At 42.6% G+C, this 27,265-nt stretch overlaps 2 protein-coding genes across 4 annotated transcripts; both read left to right on the top strand.

Moving 5' to 3' along the window:
* The first annotated feature begins 959 nt into the window (after positions 1–959).
* On the top strand, positions 960–20,573 carry acss1 (acyl-CoA synthetase short chain family member 1). Its single transcript, XM_064318213.1, has 14 exons — positions 960–1,541; positions 1,806–1,902; positions 3,774–3,973; positions 5,781–5,956; positions 6,563–6,715; positions 8,263–8,410; positions 9,479–9,616; positions 13,465–13,557; positions 14,418–14,530; positions 16,100–16,226; positions 16,893–17,020; positions 17,347–17,410; positions 18,705–18,826; positions 19,319–20,573. Exons 1-14 carry the CDS (start codon positions 1,184–1,186, stop codon positions 19,496–19,498), a joined length of 2,097 nt encoding a protein of 698 aa, XP_064174283.1. The 5' UTR covers positions 960–1,183; the 3' UTR covers positions 19,499–20,573.
* Positions 20,574–21,185: 612 nt separating this feature from the next.
* Positions 21,186–26,876, top strand: LOC135245264 (oocyte zinc finger protein XlCOF6-like). 3 transcript variants are annotated; one of them, XM_064318212.1, is made up of 5 exons: positions 21,186–21,531; positions 22,402–22,666; positions 22,930–23,027; positions 23,570–23,681; positions 23,976–26,876. In XM_064318212.1, the coding sequence occupies exons 1-5, from the start codon at positions 21,334–21,336 to the stop codon at positions 25,712–25,714; spliced, it is 2,412 nt and encodes an 803-aa protein (XP_064174282.1). In that variant the 5' UTR covers positions 21,186–21,333; the 3' UTR covers positions 25,715–26,876. The 3 variants fall into 3 exon arrangements, with proteins under 3 accessions (XP_064174282.1, XP_064174281.1, XP_064174279.1); XM_064318211.1 differs by having other exon boundaries at positions 22,396–22,666; positions 23,979–26,876; XM_064318209.1 differs by having other exon boundaries at positions 22,396–22,666.
* Positions 26,877–27,265: the final 389 nt, after the last annotated feature.

Below are 27,265 nucleotides of genomic sequence, written 5' to 3'. Positions count from 1 at the left end.
TCATGAAGTTCAGTGTTTCCAGCTAATTGAGTCATGGGAATTGGGAAAGGACAAACAGTAGTTCACAGTGTATGACGTGGGCGAAAAAAAATTATGCTCAAGCTAGTCATGTAAAGGTTCGCCAGAGAATACGCGCAAGAGAATTGGCTTGCAACATCTTGGAAGTGTTCCAGTCAAATGAGTGTTCTAGAACAGAAGTCTTCCAAGTTCCAACCCCTTACGCTCCGTTTCCAACTCAACACGCCCAAGGGTTTGGCATGATGTGTCCTCTACATGCAGATAGTAATTCGATAGTATCTTGAGAAGCTCACTGTGCTCTGTTTATGTTTTCAATCGTACCATCTGTGCTGAACTAATAAAGCCATGGCAATGCTGGACGCTCGTTGTGCTAGGCTAGTGATGCTCTTTGCTGTGTATACAACAGTCCCATTCGTGTGTGCTGTGCTGCTGTAATGCCGTGCTGTGTCCTTGCTGCTTCTGTGCTGTGTGGCATGTAGGATGTAGCCTATGTTGTATATACACAAACATATGGGATCGTTAACAATTAAATTCTCTTGAGAATGGAAGAAAACGCTGGTTGAAAATAGAACAATTCTGGTGCTAGAAGCGAACTGTTCACACTTGATCCGCTAAAACAGGGAAAGCAACGAGGGGCACAGCGACTTTTAACGACCCCGTTATAACGCGACCCGCTTAATAACAGGATGGAAATTGTAGGACCACCGCTATCCCGTAATGGGGTTCCACTATAGACTATGTAGGCCTATACTAGTCTCAGCACTTGACCCTTCAGCACTTAAAGAATAAAATCGTTAATAATAGTAATAGTAACAACAACAACAACAATTATTATTATTATTACGCCACTGAACAGGAAACAGGCTATTTATAAATTTGCAATAAGAAAAACGTAAAGTTTCTAAATCGAAATCAGACATTCCGTACAAAAAGTTCTGACATTGTGTACAAAATGTGCCCGATTTTGGCACTTCCACTTCGTGTTGCGTTACATTACAATTGCCGCGGGGAAGTTCAGGAAATAAATGGCTTTACTCCAGCGTGCAAACCCGTGACTGTCCTTTAATATTTTCTGTATCTGTGGGATGTTCCCTCCCTTTTTTATACCACCTGAGGAATATCGGAGATAACCAGGCACTAAACACAACGGAGTACACAGAGAAACATGGTCGTCAATACAAGCAGAAGTTTGTTATGTACGCTATACCGAGAGGCTGTTTCATTTACGAGTGATTCGCGCCTCTACAAAAATGCTTTCCTGTCTAGGCAAGTGTTCCACTGGCAGAGACGAAGTTATTCTGACAGCGGAACGAAAACCAGCCTGAATCCAAACATTTGCTCATCCCTTGCTGGAAGATCTTATAAAGAACTCTACGAATTATCACTTAAGGATCCGGATTTTTTCTGGGGATCAGTTGCAAAAGAGAGGCTTTTTTGGAACAGACCTTTTGATAATGTAAAGAATTGTGATATCACTCAAGGAAGGATCAGCTGGTTTCCTGGAGGACAGCTTAACGTGTCTGGTAAACTACCGGTCTGCCTGACTATTATAGATTATAGCCTAGGCTACTGTCTCGTCGTCAAGGGTAGAAAGTATAGCCTCCAAATGTTGAGCTTGCAGTCAGCATTCTGTTTCGTATTATGTACAGTAAAATTATTCCTGTCGGTATATTATTCCCTGTCATTGCTTCAGTTTTCTCCGCTTTTTTAATTGTTGAATTATGAATGGATAATTTTGTCTTGGCACAATCAGTTTCAACCTTTTTGCCGCGACATTTGATTGACAGTTAACTGTTTGGATGTGCACGTGGCGAAGCATCCAGATCGGGTTGCCCTGGTGTGGGAAAGGGACGAACCAGGCACAGAGATCAAAGTCACTTACAGGTATGTGTGCGAGATTGGGTGATTTAAAGAAACACAAACATTCAACACTTCTCAGCAAGCAAACTACCCCTCATTTTTTAATTCTGCTGCAGTGTAAGAACGAGTTACCAGCTAACAGGAACAGGCAATCTCACATTGGGCATCAACATTTTTTCAATATCTATATCAAGCTTTAAAGGTACTATGTACACTAGACGTGACCCAAAATCAGGGTTCTAGCTGAGCCAGTGTGACCCTTGGTGGGTTGAATGGGCTTATCCAGATCTCAAAATAAACAAAATTCGTTTGTATTGACAGACTGCCTACCTACCAATACTGCTGTTTGCAACGTCCACTATCATCACACCAATCACAGCCATAAAACTCTGTAATTACTTTACAGCTTTATAAGGGAAACTACATGCATCACGTTGGCTGTTTGCCTTGTGGTTCAGTAGGTTTAAGAAGTATATATTGCCATAAAAGATGCACATTGGCTCTTTGTACGGGTCAGATTTACAAACGAGTTCCTCGTAAAACTGAACAATGTCTTCCGAGGTAGCATTGAAACGCCGTGTTTACTAGATCAAGGTCCGTAACGGCTTCATATTCTGCTCAGCGCATCAATAGTGTGACACATTCCAGATGGATTTTCCGTTGGCCTTTGTATCACAACGAGGCGAATGCACTCACTGTCTACGGTACACCGCAGTGTCGTGGCCTGGCACCGTGCAGATTCATGTACATAAGGTCTGCTGAACATGGAAAGAATTGTCAGTGTCATTTTTTTGTAGACAAGTTACAAACGGTTAAAAGATTGTCCTGTCTTTGCTCACATCGCTTCCTGATTTGCTTCATGACAGGATGAGGTCGACTGCGCAGCTTTGTGCAGTATACTGTACAAGTCAGAAACTGAAAGTTAAAAGGAAAGTTACAAATGTGTAGCTGATTCACGGCTGACCTAATTGTCGGGGTAATATCTGTGATCGTTGTTGTGCTGAATTGAGATAAAGTTAACCATTATCTTTGACGCACAACTTGCTGCTTTGGCATTTTTATCTCGGCGTATCCATGGCTACACTAACATTACATTTCACAGATGGTTAGGCAGATTTTGCCCCTTCAGTGAAAACATGGGGGATGTTTTGAATAGAAGTCTGTTTTCTTTGTTTTGGTTTTATACACGTTTTAATGAGATCTTATGTGATGTTCAAATCGGGGACCTGTATGAATTATGATTCCCTTCAGTTGTATTGTCTTGTGCAAAAATGACAGAATTCGAGTGCAGCCTAGTTTATATCAGAGTTTAAGAATGTTTGGTATCAGACTAAGATATTATTTATTGATACCAGAGAATATCTTTTTACCAAGGTGTTTATTCATTTATTTATTTTGCTAGTTGTATTAATATAATGTTTGCGTATATATAGCTATAGCAACCCTCCATATCAAATACACCGCCCATTTAGAACAACTCAAATAAGACCTGTTATGTTGTGTTTTAGGTAAATCATTAATTTACTGCCACTTCCAGGCAGAGTGTTCAGTGTCAGATAAACTTACATAGAATAGATTTTACTTTGATAAAGTGTTTTATCTCTGTCAGACTTGCGAAAATACTGTTTGCAGCATAAATTAACGCTTAACATTTTACCATATATGACTAATTTGACTATGTATGGTTAATTTTACTATGTATGGCAGAAGATCGTTGCCTTAGACCTCCCTGGTGGCACAAATAGACACCCGGTTTGCATTCCTCTCCTCTGATTGGGCTGGATCAGTAAGAATTTTCTGTAATGGAAAATTCCTTCTGATTGAGGTGATTGGTGAGAATTTTCTGAGACGGAAAAGGTCTCCATTCATTGGCTGCTCTCTTACGCGCCCGGTAGGGAGCTCCACGAAAGCACCTGTCGCCTTGCCAACACCCTGAAGAGGCATGGAATCCACAGAGGGGACAGGGTGGCCATTTACATGCCCGTCTCCCCGATGGCTGTGGCGGCCATGCTGGCGTGCGCCCGGATTGGCGCGGTGCACACCGTGGTCTTCGCTGGCTTCAGCGCTGAGGCCCTGGCCAGTAGGATCAAAGACGGTGAGTTGGTCCGCTCTTTTGTATCCACGGGAACTTGAAACCCCACGATCGAGTTTCCCTGAGGGGGAGACGTCCAAACGCACCACAGTCGTCACCGAATAAGTGTTCCCCCCTCACAGTTTCAGTTCTCTGTCGGAAGGCAGTGCGAAAGCATCTCTTGGTGTTGCTCAAGTGCTGATGATGAAACTCATTGTCAATAATGTATGACGAGGAGGGCAAGGAGGCTGTTAAAATTGCACAAGCACCATTTTTCACTTTTCAAACTGCACTGCGGAGTCTTTTCGTAAGCAGTTGGCATATATGGCTGCTGCTCTGCAATGTTACCCAGAATGAATATCAAATCATGAGAAACTCATCTTGAAACACTCACATAAAACATATTTTTTAAAAACACTGGAATTTCCGGATATTGGTGTGTCTTTTCAAAAAATTATTTGAAATGTATGTCAATCAGGCTAAATTTTTACATATCACCACATGCAGTCATTGACTGGTAATGTTCCCATTACTGTAAGATTCCCATTAATGTTTTTTTTAAATTTTTTTTTACCACAGTTTGTCTTTATTTTACAGGAATAATATTAGTTAATGCATCTCTTATGGAACTTATGTTTTTGTTTGACATCTGTCCTCTTATGACATTTCCAGCGTATCTTATTTAAAGTCTGATTGAAAACTCTTTAGTAAAGTCTGCAGACTGTATGTCTGGTGTAGTACAAGATTAGAGCAAGTACTTTTCATGACGCTTCCGCACGCGGTCTCCCCAGCTGTCCTTGAAATATATCTCGGCCTTAGGTCAGGTTACGCACTTCGGCTTGTGACTTGGAAATTACTTTCTGGACACTTAGGTGAATTTCCACAACAAGACATGACATTGACTGAACACCGGTGTAAAACTGGTGCACTGACCTCCTTATTTTCATTGCATGTGAACATTAAGATTTTAAGCTGCATTGTAAGGTGTATTCAACAGGCACCAACGGCTTTTATTTCAGATAATAATATGTTTTTTTTTTTTCATTTTGTAAAAACACACACGTTTGATTTTACTTTGTAGAACATTTTAGGTGCATGATCTTTAAAGGTGCATTACTGGACTTGCGTATTTTGCTTGTGCTAAATATCCTTGCCACAGTCTGTAGTAACTGTAGGCCGGCTGTTACTGTGCAGTCCAGGCATGGTCCTGTGAGGTGTAAAAGGAGGCTCTCTCGCACTGTACTGTATGTGCATGCGTAGTAATGTGCATCTGTGCAGTTGTGCATATGCAGGGAGAGAGAGGGGTAGAGAGAAGGAGGGAGAGAGGGTGGAAAAGAGAGAGAGGGAGGAAGAGAGAGAGGCTGTCTGGTGAAAAAGCTGCAAAGTTCCACAATACACTGTATATCCTCTTAAAAAATATTTCTCTTAAAAAAGAGAAAATGTGAATTTGAGAGGGACGGTTATTGGTTTCCTTAAATGTTCTCAAGTGCAGAAAGGAACTCCAGCTGCAGATAGTGTTATTGGCTGAGGTGTATTTCCTTATGCCGTGTTGACCTAAAACAAACCATGGCTCGTTGCCACCTGCAGGTCATAGAGAAACCAATAATGAGGGCGGAAGCTTGGCAGGGCCAAGAAAAAGATAAACAATGAAATGCTCAATGTGAAACAATACATTTAAAAAACAAAACCATGTGATTCCACGATTTTGCCGATTGTCCTTGTGTTGGCCGTATGCTAACTGTAGCTGTAAAAGATGTTCGGTTTCACCCGACTAAGACGTACAAGACGCTTTGAGAATGAGCCCTCCCGCGTCTCTCTGCCTCTCCTACAGCCCAGTGCAAGGCCGTTGTCACGTGTAACCAGGGTGTGCGGGGGGGGCGGCTAATTGAACTGAAGGCCACGGTGGACGCGGCCGTGAAGACTTGCCCCTCGGTCCAGTGCGTGTTCGTGGCTCAGCGGACGAGTAACAGAGTGCCTATGACCGAACGGGACATCCCGTTGGAAGAGGTAACCCGGTACAAGACACGACCAGAGCCGTAATGGATGACCTCTCTGCCTTAATATGCTTTTCATTCCAGTCCAGTGCCTTTAAAGCCTTGACTTTATTGCACAACCTTTGTTTTATACAGACTGCTTAACAACCAGGGGGCTTTTGAACAGGGTTCCCGTAAAATCCCGATGGCTCCTTTCAAGTCATTCTAAATATTACGTATCATATTAGTGTATATGTTTTACCGAACTATGTGAGGCCCCGCAGAACACACACACACACGCACAAAAACAATAAAAATGGTCTTATACTGTGAAGCACAAGACGGGTGGTTTGGTAGAACGGCAGTTTAAGTACAGAAGCCCAGTTATGGTGAACTTGTGTGGGTTACCTGCAAACAGATGGCTGCATTCTTAGAGGGATTAAACTGGAACTGAAACCTACTCTGGCGAAATTCCCAGTTCTGTAAACAGATATGTTTGAACTTTTTACCTACATTTTCAAAAAAACAAAAAAAAAAACTTTATATTATACTTTCATCCATCCATCCACGTCTTTCTTTTGTTATTGGATTTGCCTACATCTGAGCCTTCCAAATGAGGCTCCTCCCCTTCCTGTTGCAGGAGATGGCCAAGGAGGCGGTGGACTGCCCCCCAGAGGTGATGGACAGCGAGGACATGCTGTTTATGTTGTACACCTCTGGCAGCACGGGCAAGCCCAAGGGGATCGTTCACACGCAGGCCGGATACCTTCTGTACGCTGCTCTCACACACCAGGTACAACTACCGGCTGCTACCAGGCCTTAAATGCACCGTCGTTCAAATTCTGGCAGTTTTTTTCTCTTCCTAATTTCAGTTATATTTCAGATATTTACATGTTTCTGACAGCTTGTGGCTTTTGAATGGCTGGTTTAGGGGCAACCACAGCTAAAGCCAAGTTACTTTGGAAAGTTAAATAAAGTGTTTTTTTTTTAATCAAAAATTTTCCCAGATTTCTTTTATTTATTTTTTGCTGAACTGAGCATCTGGTTGCAGGCAGGGCGACTGTGAAGGTGGCCTTGTGTGACCTTTTATACTGTAGTTAATTACATGTATAACTCATTGCAAAATGATACCCTAGCACAAACCCGGCAGTCAACATTTCTGGCCCATGACATGCTCACAAAATATCTCCCACGTAGTGTTGCAAAACATAGAAAACCTTTCAGGTTGAACTTCCTGTCCGATAAACAGAATGTTTGAAACATTACGGAATGTTCGGCCTGTTTAATAAGCCAAAAAGCTATATAATGTAATATGTTACTACCAGACTTGGGCCAGATATGGATTTCAAATACCAACTGTGTAACAGGATGATATCCATTTTAAGCTGCATTTTGCCCCTTAATAAGGGAATCAGCCTGACAAATAAACAGTATGAATCTTTGTTATGCGTCAGTCCTTGTCCCTGACCAAGAAGCAAACCTTTCCAAGATCCATTAGCAATTTCTACCAGGTGGAAATTGAGCCCTCTTCTCTGTTGCTACACAGAGTGTGTATTTCTGTTCACAGGCCCCATGCTAAACTGCCTGCCATATGAATTGAAAAGCGGCTCTTTGAGCCGCTGAAAATTGGCCCATCAGTCAGCCCTGTGGCTGGGGAAGGGGGGGGGGGGGGTCGACACGCAATGTTGTGATCGCGTTCGATGGTAATGAAACAACGTAATATCGCTTTAAAACAGCAGGCTGCGTTCTGCTAATTTGTAAGCAGATTACGGAAACGCAAACAGCCGTTTGGCTCGGCACTCGTTCGGAATCAAATAACCGGCAAATCTGCTTTCGTTTGGTGTCATCGTCAGACAGACTGGATTTGCTGGTGTTTTGCCAGTGAGACCTTTGTATCTGCCAGTACAGGCAAGCCCAATGCGCGAAGGAGACAAAGGAACACATGCTAGCCTTCCAGATTGTCTTATAGCTGTGATAGAAGTTACGGTCTCTCTGTCGAAAAAAAAAAAATTCTTTGTGTAAATAATTTCACAATTGAGCAATTTAAGAGAGAGTGCAGGATTTAAAAAAATAAAAAAGCAGTGAAATATCGAATGAATTTTGGCCTGGATTAGATTAACATTTGTCCTAAACTTCAACGCACAAAGTATTTTTCTCTTCACAGACATTTGGATGGAATTTTAATTTGAGTGCCCGAGTCACCAATTGTATTTGTGATGAAAAAAAAAACTTACAAATCAAGCTTAAATGTATATATGGGCTATCTTGAATATATTGCACATGTTGTCAAAGTTATGTATCATAATTTATGGGTTGCATGCATGTTACTTTGTCCTCTAGTACGTGTTTGACTACCAGCCAGGGGATGTGTTTGGCTGTGTGGCAGACATCGGATGGGTGACCGGACACAGCTACGTAGTGTACGGGCCTCTCTGTAATGGTGCCACCACCGTCCTCTTTGAAAGCACTCCTGTGTACCCAGACCCAGGTGAGATGCTAACGCTCGACTCAAAAACATTCGCTAAGCCGTTCTAACCAACTATTACACAGGTCTGTCAATGGCATTGAAGGCCAACATGCATTTTCCCAGTTACTCTTGATATCATACTATTTATTATAATAATAATAATAATAATAATAATAACACAACTTTTTTAAAGAAAACTGGCTGTTTCTCTGTGAGACTGCAGCCCATTTTGTCAGTTTAAAGGCTGATGTCAATGCTGGGCTGTTGCCACTTGGCTGTTTTTGTTTATCCATTGTTAATTTCTTTCATTGTCACATTTCTGCAGCGTTAGCAATGAGTCCTAAGTCTTCGGTGCAGTGTCCAAGTCGTGTCTCAGGGGACCTTGCAGATAACGTCTGTGATACCAATGGGGTCTCTCATTCTGCTTCATTTCCATTATTTGGTGCCTGGATAATGTGGCACAGGGCTTCGTTCTGAGTCCTCCACCGATGTCCCTTTAAGAGATGTGAAGCGTGAAGCGCCATTTCTGTTAACGGTTAAATTTCCAGGAAAGGTGCCTCGTCTTCTTATCTGTACCGAGTGGGTTGCTGACCTGTGGTTTCTTTAAAGGACATTCCTTTGCCTAGATTTGCCTGCCTACTTCTGAAAAACATTTCTGAGTGTGTGGTAGAATTTAACAGCTCAACTTAAACAGTGCGTTAAACGTTTTGAGCATGTTGTACTTGGTAGGATTGTTGTTTTGCTGAACAGGTTACTCTACAGGGTTGGAGTCCTGATCGATGTGGTCACTTCTGGCACTACGATCTTTACTTCACTCCAGTGTGTTTCTTTTGCACCTCTGCACCTTGACCTAATGCACTTGTTGTACGTCGCTCTGGATAAGAGCGCCTGCTGAATGCCTGTAATGTAATGCAATGTTAAAGAGTTGTATGGGTGTGTGCTGCGTCAAGAGTTGCACGTAGCGTGTTAAGGAAGCAAGTTTGTGGCATGTAAAGAGTTGCGTGTGCATGGTGTGTTAAGAACTGCGTGCGTGCGTGGCAGTGTCGCGCAACCACACCGTCGTTCAGCTGTGCTGTGTTTCGCGTCCAGGTCGGTACTGGGAGACGGTGGAGAGGCTGGGGATCAACCAGTTCTACGGAGCCCCCACGTCCATCCGGCTGCTGCTGAAGTACGGCGAGAGCTGGGTGAAGAAGCACGACAGGTCGTCCCTCAAAACGCTCGCCTCAGGTGGGTTGCGCCGGCCAGACCTGGGTCAGATACGCGTCCGTTAGAATTAGGAAGACTAGACTGAACATTGCCACGAGCCACGGATTGGGCCGGCAAAAGCAACCCTTCGATCTAGCGGCAGACATTTCTGTGTTACGATGAAGCAGACCTGGGACAATTACGTATTTGTTTTGGATTCAAATGCTTTTCTGCGCTCCGTTGATCTTGCCTGGTGTAACTGAGCCTGCCAATGTGACCAGAAGGTGGGGTTTGCACCTGCACCAAGAGTATTTCATTGGTTCCAATACACCAGAGAAGATCAGTAAAGTGTAGGAAAGTATTTGAATCCAAAACAAATATGTATTTGACCCAGATCTGGTGCCTGCTTGAGCATGCCCGTGTGTGGCCTACGCTCTCTCCTCTTGGGTACAGTTACCATCTTACGTTCCCTGCCTACCGCCCTGGCAACGCGAGCCAATGCTAATCTTAACCGTGGAACTTTATATTGCAAGGATCCTGCGTGCTGGCATGTTTGCGTGGGGGGCGTGTGTTTTCCTGGGTGGGGGCCATTAAGGGCTCAGACTGCTGCTGCTGATGCAAGTAAAATCTTGCTGCGAGGGGATTCCATGGCAACGGTCTCATATATCCTTTGGTTGTAACTTCAGGGTTTGAGCAGGGATGTGGAGTAGATATTTCTATTTCAGAGTACCCCGTCCTCAGTTGAACTTGTTGTATTTTCAGGGGGGAGGGGATTTTAAAAAGCGTCGTAAGACCAATGTGCAGCCTGCCTGGCAATCAAACGTGGCTGTGAGGGGCTGCTTTCAGTTCTGTATTCTGCAAGCTCTTGGCCAGTAATGTGCATATAAAATGAAAATGGGGCTGTACTGTTCTATGCATGCTTTACTCTACACTATAAGCTCAGGTTTGATTAAGATCAAGGGCTTCCAGCCTTTTTACATGGAGCCACTTGTGCCCAAGATTCAGAAAATATGTATAATTCTTTATAATTTCTGATTATTTTAAACTGTGGACACGACACAGAAGGAATGAGTTGGTGGAGCCAATTAGAATCATTTTAAACTTCAGAATGTGACTGTAAACTAGACTGTACAGTGTACACTAATGAGTATATATAGCTACTGTACACTAATAGACTGGACTATTTACACTAATGACTATATGTGTTATACAATAATAGACTAGACTATTTACACTAATGCGTATATATACTGAACACTAATAGACTAGACTATTTACACTAATGAGTATATATACTGAACACTAATAGAGTAGACTATTTACACTAATTAGTATATATGCTGTACACTAATAGAGTAGACTATTTACACTAATGAGTATATATGCTGTACACTAATAGACTAGACTATTTACACTAATGAGTATATATACTGTACACTAATAGACTAGACTATTTACACTAATGAGTATATATACTGAACACTAATAGAGTAGACTATTTACACTAATGAGTATATATGCTGTACACTAATAGACTAGACTATTTACACTAATGAGTATATATGCTGTACACTAATAGACTAGACTATTTACACTAATGAGTATATATACTGAACACTAATAGAGTAGACTATTTACACTAATGAATATATATGCTGTACACTAATAGACTAGACTATTTACACTAATTGGGTATATATACTGTACACTAATAGACTAGACTGTATAAACTAATCACTGTGCTGTACTACTCTGGCAGGCTGTTTATTTCAACACCCTCGTCAGTGCAGTCTGTTTGTGGGCATAGCTGATGTGAGGGTGGTGTAATTTGGCATATTAAGCCTACTTACAGTACATCAATTCAACCACAATTAGCTTGTCAACCAGTGATGCTGTTTGGCAGCAATGTAGCATAGTGGGTAAGGATCTGGGCTTGTAACTGAAAGGTCATAGGTCCAATTCCCAGGTAGGACACTGCCGTTGCACCCTTGAGCAAGGTACTTAACCTGCATGGCTTCAGTATATATCCAGCTGTATAAGTGGATGCAGTGTAAATGCTATGTAAAACGTTGTGTGAGTTGCTCTGGATAAGAGACGAATCCAAAACAAATATGTATTTGACCCAGATCTGGTGCCTGCTTGAGCATGCCCGTGTGTGGCCTACGCTGTCTCCTCTTGGGTACAGTTACCATCTTACATGCCCTGCCTACCGCCCTGGCAATGCGAGCCAATGCTAATCTTAACCGTGGAACTTTATATTGCAAGGATCCTGTGTGCTGGCATGTTTGCGTGGGGGGCGTGTGTTTTCCTGGGTGGGGGCCATTAAGGGCTCAGACTGCTGCTGCTGATGCGAGTAAAATCTTGCTGCGAGGGGATTCCATGGCAACGGTCTCATATGTCCTTTGGTTGTAACTTCAGGGTTTGAACAGGGATGTGGAGTAGGTATTTCTATTTCAGAGTACCCCGTCCTCAGTTGAACTTGTTGTATTTTCGGTGGAGGGGATTTTAAAAAGCGTCGTAAGATCAATGTGCAGCCTGCCTGGTAATTAAACATGGCTGTGAGGGGCTGCTTTCAGCTATCTGTCTTCTGCAAGCTCTTGGCCAGTAATGTGCATATGAAATGAAAATGGGGCTGTACTGTTCTATGCATGCTTTACTCTACACTATAAGCTCAGGTTTGATTAAGATCAAGGGCTTCCAGCCTTTTTACATGCAGCCACTTGTGCCCAAGATTCAGAAAATATGTATAATTTCGTAAAACTTATTTATAAACTGTGTCATGGTTCTGTGTTTCCGTCTGTCTTTCCTTGTTGGGCCGCCAGATGGCGGCACTTCTGTTTTGTGTCCTGCTCCCCCTGTTTAATTGTATTATTGCTATCAATTATTCTATTATTGTTTTTGGGTTGCCTCGTTTTCCCTTCCCTCTCTGTGGCCTGATTGTGCATTGTGCCCTCCTGTGTCTCGTCAGTGTCGTGTCTATTTAAGTTCCCTTCTCCCTGACTCAGGTGCTGGATCCTTGTTTGTTTTCTGTGTGCGTATTGGATGGTGTTTCGGTTTGTGCTCCTTCTTGTTCTTGTGACTCAGTGTTTTGCCGTGAGTGTTTTCCTCCCTGCCTGTGTTCTGTTTTTGCGTTGTTTTTTGAATTTCTGCTTTTCTCTGTTTTTTGCGCAGTAAGAACTTTTGACCTTTTTTGACTTGCCCTTGCGCGGCTTCGTTTTTGTTCCCTTTTTTTTTTTGTTCTGATTAAAAGCAACATTCCTGGTTTTTGCGTTTACTCTGTGGATTTGGAGTGTTTTTTTGACTCTGCGCTTGGGTCCGTTCCCTCGCCCTCCCTGACACTGTGGGCACGAGACACAAGGAATGAGTTGGAGGAGCCAATTAGAATCATTTTAAACTTCAGGATGTGACCATAAACTAGACTGTATACACTAATATGTAGATATACTGTACTAATAGGCTATACTATTTATACCAATGAGTATATGTACTGTACACTAATAGACTAGACTATTTACACTAATGAGTATATATATATTGTACACTAATAGACTGGTCTGTATAAACTAATGACTATACGTGCCATACTACACTGGCATACTGTTTATTTCGAAATGCTCATCAGTGCAATCGGTTTGTGGGCGTGGCTGGTCTGAGGGCGGTGTAATTTGGCATATTAAGCCTACCTATAGTACACCAATTACACCTCAATTAGCATGTCCACCAATGGTGCTGTGCTGCTATAACATGTTTTTTAAATAGGTCTATTCGTCCATATACAGTGATCGCTATAAATGGGCTCGTGCCAACCTCGCTCAATGAAGGTGTAAGCCCGAATATTCAGGTTTGTACAACGGCAGTTTAATTTTGTAGCACTTTATTTGCCCTTGCAGTGGGAGAACCTATCAATCACGAGGCCTGGGAGTGGTTCTACAATGTGGTGGGAGACAGAAGGTGCCCCCTGGTGGACACATGGTGGCAGACAGGTAAAAATCCTTCATACCTTTTTTTGATTTTATTTTAAGGAATCCATTTCAACGTAATAGTTTAGTATATTTATTTATTTATTTTTAATGGTGTCAGTTTTAGAGAAATTTGTTTTCACAATATCATTAGCCAGGCACATACAGTACTGTATTAATGCAGTCCATATTAGGACGGTAGACGCTGGTGGACAGAATGCTAATGCGTGGAAAAGACTCTGTCTCCTTGTTTTCCAAGGCATTGAGTGCAGGCAGCCAGGCACCTAGACTCAGTGGAGTTTTGAGCATGTCTTGATTCGTGCCGCTAGCTTGTGTGCTGATTGGCGCTGTGATTCTGTCTGATACTCTTGTTTGTCTCTGGCTCAGCTCTAATTATTATAAGTGGAAGAACATCTGCACACTTTGTTGGAAATGAATTAACATCATTTTTGGGCCCCGTAGTGGGCTAGGGGGATGGGGGGTGGGAGATGGGAGATGCTTGGCTGAATGTACCTCCTGGTAGGCTGCCAGCAGACTTCCTGACCTAATCCCTCTGAATCACTTTACGGTTTTCTATCATTTTTAGCTTTTTTCAAATATATTTTACTAATGTACTTTAATGCAGCTCATTAAAAAATTCATTACAGTATTATCAATACATAAATACATCAATATTTAGTATACAGAACAACAATACACATTACTCGCCTTGTTTTTTTGTGTATTTCAAATGATCGATTCACAGTTAACCTTTGCCCTTATTCTCGGCCACGGTCTCAATGCTTTGGAGTTAAACAGCCAGAAAAAAATAAGCGTTTTTAAACACATAGGAGTTTGACATGCACGCGCTGATGTCTCCCTCTTTCATCTCTTCCTCCTTCCAGAAACGGGTGGGGTCTGCATTGCCCCCCGGCCGGCCGAGGAAGGGGCGGAGATCATCCCCGCCATGGCCATGAGGCCCTTTTTCGGAATACACCCGGCCCTCATGGATGAGAAGGTGGGTTATTTTTGCCAGTCCAGGCCCCGCCCCTTTTGTGACAGTCCACCCTTCTTTTATTTTTTTCCCCCATTTATTCAGACAGATGGGTAGCAGATAGAGAGGGGGGCAAAGTTCAGAAGGTGTCACAGAAAGAGATTGAACCCCTGACCATGACTTGGGGTACTCACATATTGCTTGAGAGTCTGCTCAGACTGCTTCACAATTCGCGCCATTGTGTTTTTCATATAATTCTAGTGTAATCTGTTTTTATATTAATATTAGGGAATGTGTGAACGTGTTATCTGCGGAGCTCTAAGCATTAATCCTGGCTGGGGTTCAAATGTAAAAGGCTAGTGGACATCTTATAGTCCTGGATAACAGAGATATTTTCTTCAGGGTCTGACTTTGGTCTGCGTTTCAGTCCATCAAAAACGTTAATCTGATCAAAGGGTCATTTTTATTTTGTGATGGAGATATTACATTTCCTCTTATTGTGTATTGAGCGTTGCATCAAAAACTGCAGCAAATTTTCACACACATCTCGGAAGTTATAGCACTGACCTTACCATCCGATTTCTGAGTAAGGAGAAGTGTAAAATTTCCTCTGAAAAGACAGGAGATGATATCCTCACCAAAGCATTAGAGATAATTAACTGCTTCCAATCCACCTCTGAAAATGGTGGTTTATGCCCAGAGTGCCACCACAGAGTGGGCAGTGCCAAAGCACAAAGCTGAGGGGGGGTTAGTATGTGTTGACAGACTGGGTAATTCATCTGACCCCTTCGTTTGCGTAGCTCTGAACTCACTCAACCCCCCCCCCCCCCACGATTTCACAGTTTCACACGTGGAGCCGTCCTTGTCATCTCCTCCACTGCAGATCGACGGATGTTTTTACCCTTTGAGCTTCCGGAGCTACTACCGTGTGCTGTACTCAGTGACGTGATTATCACTGTTGACATTCACAAGCTCGTCTGTTTGTTTTCCTGCGGGGAGAAAACAACAAGGCCAAATGGAGGGTTTTACATTCAGGTCTCTCTCATTCTCAGCCTTGAATGAACAATCAGGGATTTGTTTATTTTGTTGTTGTTGCTCTGTTCCATCCTGTTTTGTCTCTTTTACTCTTTTACGTTTAGCCTATGTTTTTGTCCAGAGCGACTCACTGTGCACACAAATGCAAAGATCAGGGTTCAAAGGAAAGGTCATCTACCCCAGAGCGAGAAAGTATTATTAATAAGTATTATAAACACAACTATTATTATTATTATTATTATTATTATTATAATAAAAAAGCCAGTACCATATGTCTTTTACATTCTACGAGGCAGCAGAACCATTTTACACCACTTAACACAACTCACCGAGTATCCCCAAAATGGATCAGCCGTAGCTTGTGTACAATAACCTCTGTCCAAACTGGTCCTGTTAGTGGGCATTATGTGGAGTTATTTGCTTCATTGTGAACACCACTCTTCCATGTTCAGAATCGTGCTTCAGCATACAATGCATACTGTACCGTCTTAACAGTGGTAAGAGATGGAAAAGAAAATGTGTTATACAAATGATGCCATGTCCTCTTATAACCCACAGAGTGCGGTGATAACAGGAAATGACGTCAGTGGGGCCCTGTGTATCAGCCAACCATGGCCTGGAATGGCCAGGACCATTTATGGAGACCACCAGAGATTTGTGAACACCTACTTGAAACCTTATCCTGGTAAAAAAAATTTTCCCAATGCAGATTCTGACTGAAATTTAAAATCCCTACATCATCTGTTGAGTCGGCTCTGTCAAAAGAACCAGTTCTTTGACACAAAGTCCTTTGTCGTTTGCTACAGACCCACACAACATGGGCTTGTTGATGCTTGTATTACACCACCACGTTTCACTTATTTTCCAAGGAAGTGTTGTTCCCAACTTGGAGGAGGCCGATTACATTATTGATTTAATAGGCGGCCCTCTTGCAGAAGGAACTGTGGAGCTTGTCATTTTTTCTTATCTTGATGTGTTAAATATTATGCCAGTGGCATGTACACAGATTTGCCAATAGCGCGGAGACTCTGTTGTCACGAATAGGGCCCTTGTATATATTGAGTGGACTGCATTTATATAGCGCTTTTATCCAAAGCGTGTTACAGTTGATGCCTCTCATTCACCCATTCACACACACAGCCAAACACCAACAGCGAGAGGCTACCATGCAAGGTACCAATGAGCTTGTTAGGAGCAATTAGGGGTTAGGTGTCTTGCTCAGGGACACTTCGACACGCCCAGGGCGGGGGATGGAACCGGCAACCCTCCCGACTGCCGGACAACCGCTCTTACCTCCTGAGCTAGGTCGCCCCCGGGTGGTCAAGTACTGTATCTGCTGTTCTTTTTCCAGGCTATTATTTCACTGGGGATGGGGCACACCGAACTAAAGAAGGATATTACCAGATCACAGGACGCATTGATGATGTCATTAATGTCAGTGGCCATCGACTGGGCACTGCGGAGATCGAGGATGCCCTGGTAAGCTGGAACGTGATCACGTATGTATATATATATAAGTCTATATATTAATAAAGACTGTATGTAGGTACATGTCATTTAAAAATGTATGTGTGAATTTAATGTTGTAGATGTTTTTCCCATGAATTGCAATGGGTAGTTTTTTTAATATTTATTTCTTTAATAAATATAACTCTCTAACTTTTGCCCTTGTTTTTTCCTGTCTTATGGCGTTCACTATATATTGTTACTGTGACAGCCTTAAGAGTTGCTCTGGGGAAGGGTGTCCACCAATTACATATATAATATAATAAATATTTACCAGTGCTCAACTTCCAACATTTTAGGATGAACACCCAGAGGTTCCAGAAACAGCTGTGATTGGTATTCCTCATGATATCAAAGGGGAAGGTATGACTACGCAAACACACACACAGACACACTGCATCTTGAGTTTGATTAATGTTTTTTAATGCTGTCCCCTTGTGCTCAATTTTGGATTGCCCAATCTGCAACCACATTTCTGCTACACTATCCACAGGCAATGCGGAAGAGTGTAGACACACGGACTCTCGTCCAACGGATGTGATGTCGCAAGCTATTTCTTTTCACTCTGTTACTGTAGATGCAGGAAGACATTTCACACCGCAGGCACCTGATCAACCAGTGGGGGTCGCTAAAGAGCAATGAGATGCGGAACATGTATGATGCACTACTGCTGTAATGATTTTACAAGAGTACTTGAAATACATTAATTCAAACAAAACAAACAAGAGACCTCAGTGCTATAGCGTACGTGCTTAGCTCTGAGCGGTTGGCCAATGCAGTACTCGGTCGTCCTCCCCTCTTATCACTCAGTTTCAGCTTTACCCTTGAGAAGAAGCCCGGACATCTAGTCCTGCTGTCTCCCTGAACTTGCACGCGACGTTCCTTGGCTGGAACGTTGGGTTCACGCATTTCCTCACTACGATGTGCTAGGACAGTTTCTGCTCTAATAAGGAAGTCTCATAACACATTCAGAATGCAGGGCAGTGACACACATGTTAGTGGTTAATAACTGACCAGATTTAGATAAGGGTGTGTTAACCGTGAATAGGCAGAGGCTTGGGTTGAGAGAGCCTCACTGCAGACCCTGGTTTCTTATCGCCCTCTTGTGGCACGGATTGAGAACCACGCAAGGAAGGACACTTTCTATGGCTGGTTTTGAGGGAATGGTGGTGGGGGCGCACAGAGGCACGTCTCCACCAGCATAGGGAAAGAGGCATTCCTTGTTTTATAGGTCCATCAGTCCATTATCAGTCGAGATCCTTTGCTTGAGGTAGCAGCTTAAAACACACCAAGGCATTAACCTACAAAAAGGAAACCCCTCCCAATGGATTTTTCACATCCATTAAATTTAGTTAATGTTCAGATGAAGACTAATCAAAGATATTTTCCCAGAAGTTATGACTGAAAATTTTTTTGGAATTCTGATTGGATAAAAAACAAGGACACGTGCAGTAGTGATGCATAATGGTGTTATTATACAAACCAGTATAAATATTTAAGGCAGTGTGAAGATTTAGATTATTTTAACATGTTACCACTTCAGCAACGGAGCAGAATGCGGTGTCGATATGTCACGCAGATCGTTTTCTGTGCTTTGCGTTTCGGTGTAAGATGCTAATCCAGACTGGTTCTGATCTTGTTCCTCTTGCCGCTGCAGTTCCATTTGCTTTCGTGGTTCTGAAAGAGGACGATTCCCTTGACCATTCCGCGGTGATTGAAGAACTCAGAGGCCTGGTGGCTACCAAAATCGCCAAGTATGCCATTCCTGATCACTTCCTGGTAAGCCCTTAATATATATATATAACTATATATAAGATCTATATAGATGTATGAGGTTCGAAGAGGCCTATACACACTGTGGGCCAGTGTAGTACCACAGTATGTGGCAGCATAGTATAATGGGTAAGGAGTTGGTCTTGAGCAAGGTACTTAACCTGCATTGGTCCTGTATATATCCAGCTGTATAAATGGATGTAATCTAAACACTATGTAAAAAGTTGTGCAAGTCCCTCTGGATAAGAGCGTCTACTAAATGCCTGTAATGTAATGTAATGTAATGTAATGCCTAGCAGGACCTGGATTGAATGCTTTCTTCCTGGAACAACGCTTGCTGGCTCATCATACGGCTTGGATGTGAAGAGGCTGATGGAATCGTCTGGGGCCACTTCAAAGACTGGCTTTATAAATCCCTTCTGTAAACCGTTAGAGGGTCGAATTTGAAGTTTCTGTTGATTTGCTGACTGGTGTTTTTCTCCTGTTTTTGGGGCACAGGTTGTGAAGCGGCTCCCGAAGACTCGGTCCGGGAAGATCATGAGGCGAATCCTGCGGAAGGTGGCCATGGACGAGACGGGTGACCTGGGCGACGTTTCCACCCTGGACGACCCCGGCGTGGTCACCGAGATCGTCAGGGCCTACGAGCGATTCATCGGCCAGCCCACTCCGAAACGATAAACACACCGTCCTCCTGCCTGGTGGAGCGGTGTGTCCGGTGCAGGGCTACCTTCCTCATCTTAAACCGTCATTTCAAACTGCCATTTCAAACCATCCAGGAAGGATATCACGTGGATACAGGATTTCAGATGTCACTCAGTTCACTGCTGTCCTTTTTGACGTTTTATTGATGTGCACTGTACACGTATGCGGGTTCAGCCACATGCTACTAGCCTGTAATCGTTTGTCTGACAGAAAGATACAGAGAGAAATTCTCCTGACCTCTAAATCGATGGTGGAAAAAACGTACGTGCATTGGGGTGTGTTGTATGATAGCATTCCAGGGCAGTAAACAACCCATCACTGTTCACTGCCTGGACAACCTGGCATCTAAACCAGAAAAAAATAGATATTATTTGATCATGCTCACTGCAGATTTTATCATGATGCTTTCAGTCATGTGCGCACCAGGAATATGGCTGGCTACAAGACAATCAGCATGACTGTGGCCTTCCAGAAACCAGAATTGCCTTACAAAACACTCTGGTGCTTTTTAGTGTGTGTAAATATACTATTGATCGGCAGCTTGTTGCACGAAATGTCATTTTAAGTTGGTAAAAAACTAATAACCTTTGTTTGTAGTATTTAAAACCAAATTAAGTAGTGGTTTAATACTCAATATTACAATTATTTTGTTAGCGAGGAACTATCAAATTTCAATAAAAATCAATTGGATTGATACTATAAATAATATAAACAAAAATAATTCATAAAGTTTTTAGGGAAACAAAACTATGTGAAAACAGCCTAATTTAAATGTATTGTTCCACAGCCTACAGAGGCAGAAGTTGTATGTGGTACATGTATATGGCATCTAGTACAAACAACTTGGTTTGTCATGGACTCAACCCAAGATCATTGTACAATTGTATATAAACCACCATGTGTCTGGTTAAATAATGAAGTCATTCATGTTTTTAATGTTTTTTTTTTTGTTTGTTTGTTTGTTTTGCACTTTGCAATTTTGTTGAGACATTATAAATATACATCTATGTGACAAATAAAAATTGCAGTTGGTGCAACTATGTTTTCAAAAGTGAACTTTCCTTAAGTGCTACCACCAGCAGTGCATGCTTTCAAGATGGAATACATATACCATCAGATCTCAAACTTGAAGACAACTTGAAGTTGCGCAGACAGACTGAGCAGTAAGATAACCTCACTGACCCACCTGTGCCACAGCTGCTTCAAAGCAATTCAGGATTTTTGAGAAAGGCATTAAAACCACCTAAGTGGGCATTAACTTTGGTCTACTCTCCTCACCGATTTACGTTGGGATGTGGCTCAGGCTGCACAGTTCACATGACATCCTCAAACTTTTTTTCACCAAAGGGACATTTCCACACCTGTTCATTCTGGATTTAAAATAAACAAATAATACTGATATTAGGCTAAAATATAATTTTATGTTTTTTCTTCCTTAACATGATGTTAGAACCAAATAACGGAATAAAATTGATTTTGGTTTATAATTATTTGGTAAATGTGTAAATATTAAATTACACATTACATAATGAAAAAGCATTTCTTATACAGATATGAGTACGAATTTAACCTGATAACATCATTAGGAACCAACGTCCTTTTAATTTTATTGTACATGATGAATGTTACCTTTAAAAACTTTTGTGCAGTATCATGTGTACCGTTTTAACATGCGTTTCCGGTTGTCACCGGAAGCACAACATGTGTCTAACAATCAAGTGTTCCGGTAGATCTGCAGGATTATGGCAATTGTGGAATGGGATGGAGGTGTGACAATCTTGTTTTTATTTAGTGGATAAATTACTGGTAAAATGTCGCACGTTGTTACATTCAGAGCACAGCTGGCCTCAGTTATGGATCTTTTAGCTAAAGCAGCGGTGACAGAACTGTGCAAACTTGTCGCCATGGCCGATGTTGGTCGCTCTGCTACGCTAAGTTTAGAAATGACCTCCCGTTTTAATGTAGAAGCTAAGGAAAAGTTACCGTTCATGGTGGACAGCGAACTGACGGTGGGTTTTATTCGAAGCGTCGTATATTTTTGTGCTATTTGGTTTAACTAGGCCTATTTGCTAGTTTGACGTGTTGCGGTAGCGTGGTCAACATGCGCACAGACCTACGCAACTATTTAGTGTATGATTATTTAGTTCGTGTAAACAACAGAATCATTTCGAACATGTAATTTCCATGTCAAAATAGAGCCAGATTAAATCTAACTGTACATGTCAATGCTCTATTTCGCAGATATTTAAGTGGTATTTAATTGTACTGCAGTGCATAGTTGTAGTATTTCAAGTCGCCACCACTTTTTTGTCTGCATTTTGATTCAAGTAAGCTCTTGCCTAATTCGAGGTATTGAACAGCACAGCGGATGACCGTGGCCTTTGACTGTCATTGTAGTTGTTCTTACAGTTCTTATCAGAAGTACTCTGTGTCTTGCCGTGTTGACACAAATGGCTCTGTTAATATCAAAGAAACTGGCTCATAATAAGCCAAGTATATAACCAGATTGATATCTGGTTACCTTGCTGAACCCCTCTGGTACATTAGAGTACCTGCTGAAGAAGTTTTCTGTCAGTGTATGCGTTTGTAAGCTTGTAGAAACTTCAAGAGCTATATATATATTTTCGATAAGTCACATGAACTGTAGAAGCTATGTAGAAGCTTAATCTGTGCTTCTTTGCTGATTAAGCTTTTGAATTATTTAACTTCAGGTTAGGCATAAATTCAGTTAATTTCGTTTTTCATAATAGCTTTTGATGATTTAAAAAAAAAAATAAAACAGTATTTAGCTGGAACAGACGTGAAAGCTCGGATGCAAGAGCTGTGAAGGAGACATGTCTTTGGCCATTCAGCATGTTGCGTGATTACTGTAGGTGCAGCTGGCGTCCAAAATGGAGCTCCTTACACAGGAGGCCCTGGAGAAGATCGGCAGACTCGTGGAGGAGGGCTCGGCGGCGCTGCACCTGGAGGGGTCCCAGAGTCGGAGGGAGAACGCGGTCCTGAAGAGGAAGCTGCAGCTGATGGAGAGCCAGCTGAGGACAGTGAGAGCGCACGGGGAGGGGAGAGCACCGGAGAGCTCAGCTAACACTCCCAGCTGCTCTGTGGGAGTCCAGGTTGGCCACGAACACGGGGGACAGGAAATAGGTGTGTATCTGCAGTATCTATAGTGGGTCCAGAGTGGTGTGGTTAATTTTGATCTCCTGCTCATGTAAATTTGGGGGGATGTAATTTGGTTGTGTTGTTAACTACGGTTGCACTGAAGTAATTTAATAAAGTCATTTGGCATCTGATTCCAAATGTGCTACGGTTACACTGAAGTAATTTAATAAAGTCATTGGGCGTCTGATTCCAAATATGTGCCTTGTGTTTGATGTGAACGTGCAACTGACCAGTGCTGATGGTTTCAGAGGAGCGTCCTCCCACGTCCAGCCTGTGGAGCGATGGAGAGCCCTCGTCAGCGGAAGCGGAGACGACTCCACGTCAGTCTGCCATCGTGAGAGACCAGGTCAGTTCTCGTAGCTGCTCACCAGGCTGTGACTCAGTATGGGGGTCAGTGCCTGATTTAATTGAAAATGTGACCAGTGGCAATTCAGATACAGAATTTATTGCGAGTGAAATTGTATGTGGCACAAAGTACTGCGATTACAAAGGGCATGTTGTGCCAATTGCTGTATCATTCATTCCTTCTTATGCTCTGGTTAGTACATTTTCTTCGAAATTTGTACTCGGGTTCCAGTCATAGCATAACTGAAGCAGTCAGGAGCCAGGTATGACCGGGAGTCCACTGCAGCAGAAACTCCTGCTGGTCTCAGACTGGTTTCAGTTGGTCAGGTTCTCTTTAGGTGCTGATGCAATATTTTGCAATACCACCACCCACTGGCAACCGTCATCAGTGACCAATGCCACACTCCTCCAAGTGACACTTGCCCTGCTGCAGTGACACGTGCCCCTTCTTGCGAAAGGGGGATAAGGGTGAAAACACTCTTTAAGAATCAGAAATGTGAAAAATAATACTGACTGAGTTTTCATCTGACCTCTCTTGTACAGTCTACAGACATGGAGGAGGACAGGCATGGACAACTTGTGATCAAGGACATTGAACCTGAGATTGGTTTGGCAAACGGTGATTCACAGAGAGGACTACTGATGAGTGAGGAAAGTAAGTGGAGTGATTAAACCAGTTTGTTGCAGGATTATGTTTGCCTCTGTCACAGGGGTTATATTTTTCTTAGCTGAAAGATTGTTTACTCTCAGGAAAAATTTTGTTTGAGCATTTTCTAATAGTAATTAGGACACAGACTGAGAGTGCTAATAGCTTCACCTTGTGGAGAATCTTCAGCCTGCTGGCCAGGTCCATGAGGTGCTTCACGTCTTAAAAAGTGCTCTCTTGTACAGAAGTGATATGCTACTTTCACACTGTGTATGATATTAAAGCTTGTTGGTACTTTCCCAGCAGATTCCGTAGATGCCAGTGCTGATGCTGGAGAGGTGCTCCCCGGTGAGGGTCAGCACTGTGGGGACGAACAGGACACACTGCGCACACCGGCGGAAAGCCAACAGGAACTGGACCCCCAGTCCATACCAGCAGAATTACGCTCGGACATCGAAGACAGTCGTGCGCAGGAGACTTCCGCCGTGGTGAAGGACAAGACCAGTCGTCAAAAAGTAGGCAAAGAAAAGAAACTGTTCAGCTGCAAGCTGTGTGGAAAGAGGTTTGGCCGGCCGAGCAATCTCAAAGCACACCAGGTCGTGCACACGAGAGAGAAACCGTTCAGCTGCACGCAGTGTGGGAAGAAGTTCACAGCCAAGTGCAGTTTGAATGTGCACCAGCTGGTAGTGCACAAAGGAGAGAAACGGTTCCGCTGCGCACACTGCGGGAGGGTGTTCGGCACACAGAGCCATCTTAAAGAACACCAAGTTAAGCGAAAGAAACCGTACAGTTGCACACAGTGTGGGGAGGATTTCCCAGTCAAATGCAGGCTTAAACAACACCGGTCGACGGTGCATAAAGGAGAGAAGCCGCACAGTTGTGCACACTGTGCGAAGACTTTCGGAAGGGAGAGAGAACTGGCTGCGCACCAGATCGTTCACACGGGAGCGAAACCTTTCTGCTGCGCGGAATGTGGGAAGCGCTTCACAGCCAAGCGCAGCCTGAATGTTCACCGTCAGACGGTGCACCGGGGAGAGAAACCGTACCGCTGTGACACGTGCGGCAAGACCTGCAGTCAGAGGAGTGGACTCAGAGCACACCAGAGAATTCACACGGGGGAGAAACCGTACAGTTGCGCCAAGTGTGGAAAGAGCTTCTGCAGCTCCAGCGCCCTGAAGATACACCAGAGAGTCCACACCGGAGAGAAGGCTTTTTCATGTGATGTGTGTGGGAAGTGTTTTAGTCTCGCGCCTAACCTGAATAGGCACAAGCAGACCCACACAGGGGAGAAAGCATTTAAGTGTGACAGGTGCGATAAGAGTTTCACTCAGGCCAGTCACCTGAAAGTACATCAGCGAGTTCACACGGGAGAAAGACCGTTTACCTGTGAAATATGTGGGAACAGTTTCAATCAGAAAAGCGCTCTTAAAGTGCACCAGGCAGTTCACTCGTTGGAGAAACCGTACGGTTGTACAGAGTGTGGTAAGAGTTTTTCTTCTGCGACATATCTTTGTAAACACCAGCAAATACATACTGAAGAGAAACCACACAGTTGCAGCGTGTGTGGAAAGCGTTTCCGTACTGCAAATAGCCTTACAGTACATGAGCAAGTTCACACAAGTGGGAAGCCTTTTGGCTGCGATGTGTGTGGACAACGCTACAGTTCTGCAAGTTATCTTCATACGCACCATCTAATTCACACTGGAGCGAAACCGTACAGCTGTAGCGAATGCGGGAAGGGTTTCATAAAGCAAAGTAGTCTTAATGCGCACCAGCGGACTCACACAGGAGAAAAACCATACAGTTGTCTTGAGTGTGGCAAGAGTTTTAGTGTTCCTCAGAATCTGACTCGACACCAGCGCATTCACACAGGAGATAAACCGTTTGTGTGCGGTTTATGTGGAACTGGTTTCTGCCAGGCAAATAATCTCAAAGCACATCAGCAAACGCATACCGGAGAGAAACCGTTCATCTGCGATAAGTGTGGGAAGTGTTTTTCTGCTCTGAGAAACCTTAAAGAGCACAAGTGTGCGTACGGTTGAGACGGTTTACTTACAAACCACAGTGGAGGAGTTCCGGCAGTCCACTCAGCCTTAAAGGCATGGTTCACTTTATGGAGTTTTTAAAAATTATTATTTAAGATCTGTGTATGTTTTCAGTTGGCCCAGACTGGGTTTTTTGTGTGATGTACTTATTTTGGATACTTAGGGAAGATTCTGATGACCTGACATGCACAGCAGCTTTTATAGTTGCCATTCTCAGGTTTGTGGTTTAAATAAATTGATTAAATAAATAATATCTCCAGAGCCTGTACATACAAACACATTCATTTTATTTTATTCATTTAATAGCATTTATTCAGTTTTAAAGATAAATATCCATTTTAATGTTGTACTGGCACGTCTTTTCTTGAGCACAGCAGGCTCAGGTTGCATGAATCTTACAAAACGGTCCCAACTAAAAATAAGATAAAATACAATGTTTTCAAAAGTAATTAGGTAATATACACATGTCCTCTATAATTGCTTTGGAATTGCTAGACCACAAACCTGTTCAACAACTTAAGTGTATTATGCCTCCAAACGACACATAGAGGATCCCTAAACAATAGTAATATGGTGTGGATATTCTGTTCATGACATTTACGTCAGTTCAAATATTTCCATCGTTTTTATGAAATAGCTGATGCGTTATGGTACCATTGTTTCTTTAGCCTTGCTGGAGGACATTTATAAATAATCAAGGACACATTGGAAGTTGATTTCAGAATAAAATAAAATAAATTAAGAGCTTAAGACCATGATTCATACATTCATTACATGTATGATATAAAACTGTCTTTTACTGCAGGAAAAATGTACTGAATCTGTAGGATTCAGTATACTTGCACATGTACCAAACTGATTTTTTTTCTCGTAGCGGTTAAACGAGCTTCATGTGAACGACAATATGAATGCGTTTTCTGTCTCAAGCACAAAAGTACTAATGGATAATCGCTAACCTTTGAAATGTAATTTTCAGTGTTACACACAGTACTTTCCCCCTCGTTCTGTACTTTTAGTATTAAGATAAATAACTTATGCCATCGCGCTTCCTGGAGGGCATTACTGCTTTATTATAAAGCAAGGGATATCAGCAGTTTAATCTTTATGAAATGACTACAAAAAATGTGAATATACTTGATATAAAATATTTTGGATACGAGTCTCATTTTGGTCTCATTTAATTGTGTGGCAAATGCACATATTACAGTCTTAGCAGTGTCATTGTTTAAAAAACAAAAAAACCTCAAAATCAATTACTGATCTTATATGGATAATAGGATGATCATTTCAAATTAGGCGAAATTTAAAACATGCAAATAACACTCGAGGCTCAACTAAAACACAAGCTTAATTTCTAAGGGACCGATTACTTTAATCCAAAAATGTGGCGACAAGTAGCAAAAATACAAACCATTCCACAAACAACCTAAAACCTACGCTGCTGTTGTTTCTTACCGGAGCACAAGAGTAGCCTGTACTGTTTACTAATGTTCTTTCTGACAGCTGATATTATTGACGCACAAATGTGACGGGGATTCCGTCATTTCA

The sequence above is a fragment of the Anguilla rostrata genome, chromosome 18, assembly GCF_018555375.3.
Source record: "Anguilla rostrata isolate EN2019 chromosome 18, ASM1855537v3, whole genome shotgun sequence".
NCBI classification, from domain to species: Eukaryota; Metazoa; Chordata; class Actinopteri; order Anguilliformes; family Anguillidae; genus Anguilla; species Anguilla rostrata.
Note: the sequence above shows the minus strand (reverse complement) of the source record. Positions and strands in the feature narration are given on the sequence as shown.